The 8,041-nt window shown below is 38.5% G+C and overlaps 1 protein-coding gene across 1 annotated transcript; it reads right to left on the reverse strand.

The window, feature by feature from the left end:
* Positions 1 to 272: 272 nt before the first annotated feature.
* Positions 273 to 1,120, reverse strand: LOC122801480 (the record flags this gene model as incomplete). The annotated part of the gene is given in 1 exon segment (XM_044070942.1): positions 273 to 1,120. A coding segment is annotated over 1 exon segment (796 nt), but the record flags the coding sequence as incomplete, so codon positions are not given.
* Between the last annotated feature and the right edge of the window lie 6,921 nt (positions 1,121 to 8,041).

Genomic DNA, 8,041 nt, shown 5'->3' on the forward strand with positions numbered 1-8,041 from the left:
CATTATTTACAAAAAGACATAGAACTAAGGAAGACTACCTACAGACGCTGAACTTCCTGGATTACGTGATCATGTACCCCTCCTGCCAAACAATGATTACTGCCGTGTAAGCTGCATACATCAAAACAAAACAAACTGCCTAGTCTTGTAGTCTAGCATATATTTTGTACATGCTATTAAATATATGTATATATATATATATATATATATATATATATATATATTATATATATATATATATATATATATATATATATATATATATATATGGATATATTTATATATAGCATATAAACAGATGCCAATTTGCCCATTAATATATTATTAGTTACTATTTAACAGCTGTTCATAAAATTCTTTGCAAGATGACTGGAAATAATGTAGCTCTTTTCTATAGTTGTTAAAACAGTCTACTGCTTCTCGCATTTTTTTTGCTGCGTCCGTTTTAGCACCACTGTGCAAGTCTTTGGCATCTTGTGCTATAAAAATTGCATCTAGTATAAGAAACAATCCAGAAACTACCCCTGTAGCTACTTGGGCAATGCCACTGAGTGTTGACAAGCCTACTGAAACAGCTCTGGCACTCCCTAAGAGTCCTGCTAGTCTAGAATATTCAAAGGAAGCCTCTGCTGCTAAACCATCAACATCTAATGTATCTGATAAACCAGCATTATCCTCATCCAGGACTGATTTTAGGTACAATAATCTAACAATGACAGGTTTGATTTTTTCAGCTTTGTTTTGTAAGCTTTCTGTGTGGTTTTTGATATTTTCTTCTATCATTTTCTGAACCTCTTTACATGACTTTTTGTTTTTAGCAAAGTCTGCTATTTTTGCAATAACAGAAGTACCACTTCCAATTGCAGAAACACTTATACCTACAATTGACACAATCAGTGATGCACCGAAAGTAACTGGAGCCAGACAAGCTCCAACAACTGCTGTTATTCCTCCTGCAGCACTGACTACATTTCCAGATATACTAACAGCAGTTGCTCCTTTGTGAAACTTATCCAAATAATCTGCTATTTTTAAAATTATGGAGGAAATCTCATTTACGTCTGTGTTAAATTGATCCAGGCTTGCATTAAATTCATTTATGCTGTTCCTCAGGATATGTCTAAGAATTGAAAAAGAAAAAAGAAAAAAAAGTTAACAGACTGACTCTCTGTGTACATGCAAATACACACACATGTGCATACATCCTTATATAATACAACTATTTTACAAAATAATGCAACAAGTAAGAACCTCTCTGAAATTTTACTTTTAACTGCAGACACATAAATAACTAGTAATGTTATGAATCTGATGTGAAACAGTACAGCATGAAGTTGAAACAGAATATTTTACCACCTTTATAACAGACATATTATACATTTGATACAATACTCCAAAGAAGGTATTTCTGTGGATGCGTGCGTAAAAGGAATTCATTCAAGTCACTATAAAATCATCTTTGTTCACATGGTGCATTTTCTTTTAAGAATTAGGTAGGCTCAAACATATCAAAGTACTGTGTGTGTGTGTGTGTGTGTGTGTGTGTGTGTGTGTGTGTGTGTATACAAATACAGTAAAAAGCATATAATAAGGAACTTTGTTGTAAAGAGTGAACATGTGTACATACAATAAACTGATTACTTCAATTCTCATGTTCACATTCACGTCAGGATTCAGACAGGATTATTATGAGTAGTAAGTCCTTCCACGACCAGCCAATCCCCTCCCCCCCAGAGTAACCTTTTCTGATACAAAGAAAGGCTTACAACAGTGATTTTCCAAGAGTGAAAAAATCCTCATAGTCGGCTGCCCCAACAGCCTTCTTGTGGGATAATAAGTTATTCCACTGGAGTTCCTAATACTAATCTGCCATATGCTCTCCCCCATAAATGCTTGCAGTAAGTGATTTATGCTGTCAAGTGTATGTGCCATTTATCAAGGCCACATGTGATAATTAACATGGCCAAAATGCTGTGGTTTCCCACTCAAGTCAATGGTATAGGTCTGGTTACAGGTAAGTTTGCTGAACTATATCAGTGAGGTAGTGGTGGTGGTGGAAGGTTGAGAGTGTGTAGATGTGTGTGGTAGTGTGGGTGGGTGGGTGTGTCTTGTCTGCAGGGGTATGAACGGACTGGGATGACTGCGAGCTTGCAGTTTGCAAATGATTGGGTGTATGTGTGTGCAGGCGTGTTAACGTGTGTGAGCAGGTGGTTGAATGGATGAGTGTGTTTATGAGTTTGATCAAGTGTATGGGAGGTATAATGTTAAGTGGATCTGTGTGTGTGTGTGTGTGTGTGTGTGTGTGTGTGTGTGTGTGTGTGTGTGTGTGTGTGTGTGTGTGTGTGCTGAATATGAGTGTGCACATGTTTGGTGGGGTGCCTGTCATACCTTTCAGTGCCCTCATTTAGGATTTCAAGACTACGCAAAAGTAACGGGGGAAATGTGACAAAACCATGCACAACTTTTAAAAATTACTCTAAAGTTACATAAATAGATAATAGAACAAAAGGGTTTGCATTACCATTCATTTTCTAAAGAATTAAAAGTATAAAATTCTAATGTCTTGCATTATTTACTGACTGTAAGCCTTAGTGGTACAAGGAATGCAGCAGATATGAGACGACATCAGGGACCTTCTACAGGTCTCTGGACAGTTGAGAGGTATGCATCCTGCGTCAACGTGTTACTCTATGCCTGTGTCACCAGAAAACGCAACTATCTCACAATTCTTTTATTACCAGAGGTGAAACCAAGTGATTCAGAGACATGCAAATTAGCCAGTAATGAGGTCTCCTCATTGCAGCTAAAGCTGTCTCTGCATTTCTTTTTTCGCAATAGCGTAAATTGACCTACCTGTGGTAGGCAGTTTACATAGAGGCGGACCTGGTTTATGAATCCCAGCCCCAGTTTGCTATTTTCATATAGTTTTCTAAATTCCACATAAAAAAAGTCTAATTCTATACTTTTTTTAAGTTTTGTCTATTTATTTATGCACGCTTTAAACTAGATTGTAGTTATTCCTTTTTTAGTATTAGTTTACAGTGGCAGAGCTAGCTCCATATAATTTAAATAGCACAATTTAAAGCAAAAATGTACATTTGAACAAAAATGTAATAATTATTTAGCAATGTTTTAATTAATGCAATGTTTATATTCAATGACTCCATGAGGAAAAAGCTACCTATGATAAACTGCTTGATATACCATTATTATTATACAACACCCTTCTAATGTAAACCAGTCTACTGTTCATTCTGCCTGCTTCAGCAGTTGTCTGACTTCAATTTATAGAGCAAGCACTGGAGGTTCAGCTTAAGGATGGGACTGATCAACTACAACCCAACTTCTCTACAAGACAGAACTACGGGTTTCGGTGCTATCTGACTATGCACTGGTGTAAGCAAACAGCACATCATCAAGTAGGAAAACAAAAATTTGTACAATCACCAAGTGTTCTTATAGCATACACATATGGAGAAACATGTACATGCCTGACATTATGTTCTGCATATCTGGATTACTGGGAGAAGGTCAAACTGATACAGCTTAGAATTAAAGGTATCTATCTGCAGTATATCAGCTGTGGATTACACCACCGTTCTGTTTTCTTCTATTGTTGAAAGGGCAAGCAATAAACAGAATTGTAAGCTAGACATCAGGTAGAGTTGAATAGCAGAAAAAAAAATATTAACAGTATTGTTTTGCAATATGTAACAGAATGTACCATTCTCGCTATGCTGTGATATGAAACATCTCTTGATGTTTCTCTAAGCAGAAGAGAAACTGGAGGAGGTGATAATTCATTAAACACATTTCATAAAAATGTTTCCAGTTTTTTGTGTCTTGTTATGAACAGTCAAACTCTATACATTATTTAACTAGATGATAATATTTCTGTACTGCAATCTCATATCAGCATAGTAATAAAATGTGTTCTACTTTTATTTTTAAGCAGTGTTACAGAATAAAATAATAAAAATTTGTCAGTGATACACCAGTAATGATAACGGGGGTCATGAATGCTCATATCGGGCAGACAGAACAGGGTATGATGATTGCCTCAGTCCACTTAAGTGCGCCAACAGGAATAAAGCAGGATGCCATCCTAGAATATTACCTGGCAAACAGCTTGATGATGGCCAAAATATGGTTCAGCAGGACAGACAGTCACAAGATCACATACAAGAATGGTCAACATGCAACTTGGGTAGACTTCCTCCTAGTAAGGAAAGAGCACTGGGGATAGAATCAAAGATTGCAAAGTCACCTTCAGTGAAACAGTCGGTCCCAAGCATAAACCACTAGTGGCCACAATCAGCTGGAAACAGTGGTCATAAAATACCCTAGGATCAGCACAGGCTAGGCTGAAGACCTGGAAGTTGACTGGAGTGACAGCACAAGACTTCAAGAAAATGCTTATGGCTCTAGCACCTCAGGAAGAAGAGGAAATAGGAGGAGTTGAAGAAGAATGGCACCATCTCAAAACAATGTGCGAAGACTATAGAACAGATGCGGCCAAGACAGATATGTAAATAAGGCACATAAGGAAAGCTGGTGGTGGATTGCAGAAGTCCAGGAAGTTATTAAATGAAAGAAAGAGTGCAGGAAAAAGTGGGAGATAGCAAAGACAGACCAGGCAAATAAAGAATACTGGTTGGCTAGCAATGACGCTAAGAAACCAGTTACAATAGCAAAGAAAAAGGTTGCAGAGACACTCTACTAGTTTTGGGAAAGTGACTCAGCAGTTCAAACAAAGAAATTCTATCAGGTTAGAAGGCAAAGGCAGAAAGATAAAGCAGGCAGTCATCAGACACCATTCATACGGGATATCAGAAACAATCTGATCACCAGTCCACATGACATCAACAGGAGTTGGAAAGGGTACTTCTAGCAGCTTCTAAAGGAAGAAAACCCCACAGAAGCTGTACCACCTTATGAACAGTTTATTATGAAAAAGGAAGAAGAACCCATCCTAGAAGAAGTAAGGAAAGGACTAAAGAAAGTATAGTCAGGGAAAGTATCAGGCTTAAATGAAATCATGGCAGATATCATGATGGTGAGATAAGGCTCCTGAAGGTACTAAAGTGGTATGGAGAGAAAGGTGAATCCAAGATGACTGGAGAATAAACATTGTAGTGCAAGTGTACAAGAACAAAGGGAACATTCACAACTGTGGGTAGAAGAGAGGTATCAATCTCCGGCCACACTGCATGAAAGTGCTAGAGGGGGTAACTGATAAATGAAAACACAGCAGCAGAAAGTATGATGGGAAATGTGGAGTTAGAATTCAGATCAGGATGCAGCACAAATGACTTGATGTTTGCTGTGATACATACAGTGGAGAAGAAACTGGAAATGATTAAAGAGTCCAAATGGGAATGCTTTCTCTTGGTGAAAGCATATGACAAGGTTCCAACAAAGCTGATTTAGGCAGCACTACGGTGCTCTGAAGTCTTGCAAACAATGGTAGAATTAGTGCAGGCTATGTACAAGGACCCAATGACACAAACAGTATTTGGACTCACAGAGTGTACCCAATGGGAATATGGAGTGCATCAGGTCCAGCTCTGAGCCCACTACTATTCATATTGGTGACGGATTACATTAGCAAACACGTAGGAGGGATAGGTCAACAAAGTTGCTGTGTGGAGATGATGTGGCATTTCAAGCAGACTCTGAACAAGAACTTCAACTAATGATAGGGGAATGGAATGCAAAACTGAAAACACATAGGATGAAACTGAGTACAGACAACATCATTATCATGGCATCAAATGGGGCAACAGAAAGAGCTGAAAACTGAAACAGAGGGGAAAATAGGTGGTTGAGGAGAAAGGAAGTATGAATGAGGAGGTCAAAGCTAGAATCAAAGATGCTACAGCCAACTGGAATACAGTGTCAGGGGTAGTACATGACAGAAGAATGCCAAATAAGCTTAAAAGTAAAGTAAACATAACAGTGATGCGACCATTACTACTGTATGGTACAGAAACCTGGGAATTGAAAACACAATAGTTGAAAAAGCTAGCAGTAATGGAGATGAAGTGCCTAAGATGGGTGGTAGGATACACACTGTGGAAGAGATGAAGAAATTATGACATCAGAGTAGAAGCTTAGGTAACTCCAATTGCAGAGAAGGTCAAACAGAACAGATTATGGTGGTTCGGACATGTGCAGGATAGCAGTAGCTAATTTTTTGAAGATGATTTGGGAGAGACAGGAAGAAGACAAGAGGAAACGAGTGCATCCAGCCAAAAGATGGCTGGATTCTGTGTGAGAAGACCCACAACAGTCAGAGACATGACTGTCAAACACGGTAGGAGAATGACACTGAATTGAGAGAGATAGCGACAACTGATGCAACACCCCAACTCTATGTAGGAAGAAATGGAGGAAAAATAATTGATTACGACGAACAAGTCAATGATGCAATAAACTAAGGGTGACGTCCAGGGAAGTATTTTCCATGGTAAAGTCTGAAGAGCTAGTTGAACAACATTCTTGAGCAAGATTGAAATAAAACAAAGTAACTTTTACTCCATGTGATTTCACTTCATACAAGAAAGGCTATAAAGCAGGCTACCTTAACAAATGAAATGCAGTGTCATTCAGAAGCATACAAAGTACCCAGAGTCAATATCTGATTACAGCAGTAACGTTTTTCTGCTGCACTCTTTGTGTGTGTGTGTGTGCATTATATATAAAGTAACAGAGCACAGGGAATGTTCTATGATCATGTCTGTAGCCAGTGTTATACTTTGAGAAACACAGAGCAGTTAAGGACTGGGCAGAGTTACGAAAAAGAATTACCAGAGACCAATCGGGAAGCATGTTAAGGTATAAAAATCCAAATGAGAAACTAGCAAGAACAGTACTGATTTACTCTGCCTAACCATGGTAGTGTGGAGGGTGACTATGCAAAACATGTTTTATAACTCTTTGCTGGAAGGCAGAACTATTGTTTTTGAAGAAGGCTGTTGTTAATGTTGCCTTTGGAAGAAGCTGATTCATCTTAAAAATATTTGTGTGTGTGTGTGTGTGTGTGTGTGTGTGTGTGTGTGTGTGTGTGTGTGTGTGTGTGTGTGTGTGTGTGTGTGTTTGTCTGTGTCCGTGTCCTTCATGTGCAGGTATCAAAAGAGTTTAAGACCTGCAAAAGGGACTAAAATACATTTCTGGGAATATTCCTTAACTGCACAATATGGTGTTGAACCTTATAAGGTCTGTAAACATGATAGCAAGTGTTGCCAACATTTTTTTTCTGTGTTCTCATCCTTTTTAATGTTTTCTTTTCAATTATGTTGACAGAAAGCAGTTTGAGTTTTGTGAACATTAGTCTGAAATGATGCAACCCATTTCCTCATGAAGTGCTGAAATGAAACCTGATTGTGTTTGCATTCTTTCTAGCAGATAAGAACTCATCTATTATATGAGCCTGAAAAAAACACTGTATATTTGGTTTAAAGTACAAGGGCTACTGCTTCATTTATAGTACTTGTAGGTTATTAGCATCAACCTTGTGTAATGTGGTAAGGATGCTGGGGATGAGCCAAACAGCTCTTGGCCTATTATGCAGCGAAGAACTGCAGCAGAAGTACACACACACACACACACGCACTTACTTTTGCAACATGTACCTAATAAATTGGAAATACTTATTCCTGAAATAAACTTTACACAATAACTTGCAGAAGGCCATAGGGACCCTTTTTCAAAGTACTGCTGTTATGCAACACAGAATTTGTGCTCAACAAGAAAGCACTGGCTCTGTGAAACAGATGTTTGTACTTATCAAGAAAGTATTGCTATTAAGCAAATGAGTATGCAAGAGAGTGACCAGATCATGCAAAACATGCTCAGCTGTACTACAGAGATGCAAAGGAATGCAACATTTTCTACAAAGGAGTGACAAAGAGCAGTACAGGGCTATTCAGAGTGCCAACAAGAGGAAGTCCGGGCCTTGGCAGATGCCTTGAGGCTATGTCATGGAAGGGCCCCAGCCTGGACTACTGGCAATTGTTGCAAGGGCACTTAGCCAGACAGC

The sequence above is a fragment of the Protopterus annectens genome, chromosome 1.part0 (assembly GCF_019279795.1).
Source record: "Protopterus annectens isolate FY-2018-M chromosome 1.part0, PAN1.0, whole genome shotgun sequence".
In the NCBI taxonomy this organism is placed as follows: domain Eukaryota; kingdom Metazoa; phylum Chordata; order Ceratodontiformes; family Protopteridae; genus Protopterus; species Protopterus annectens.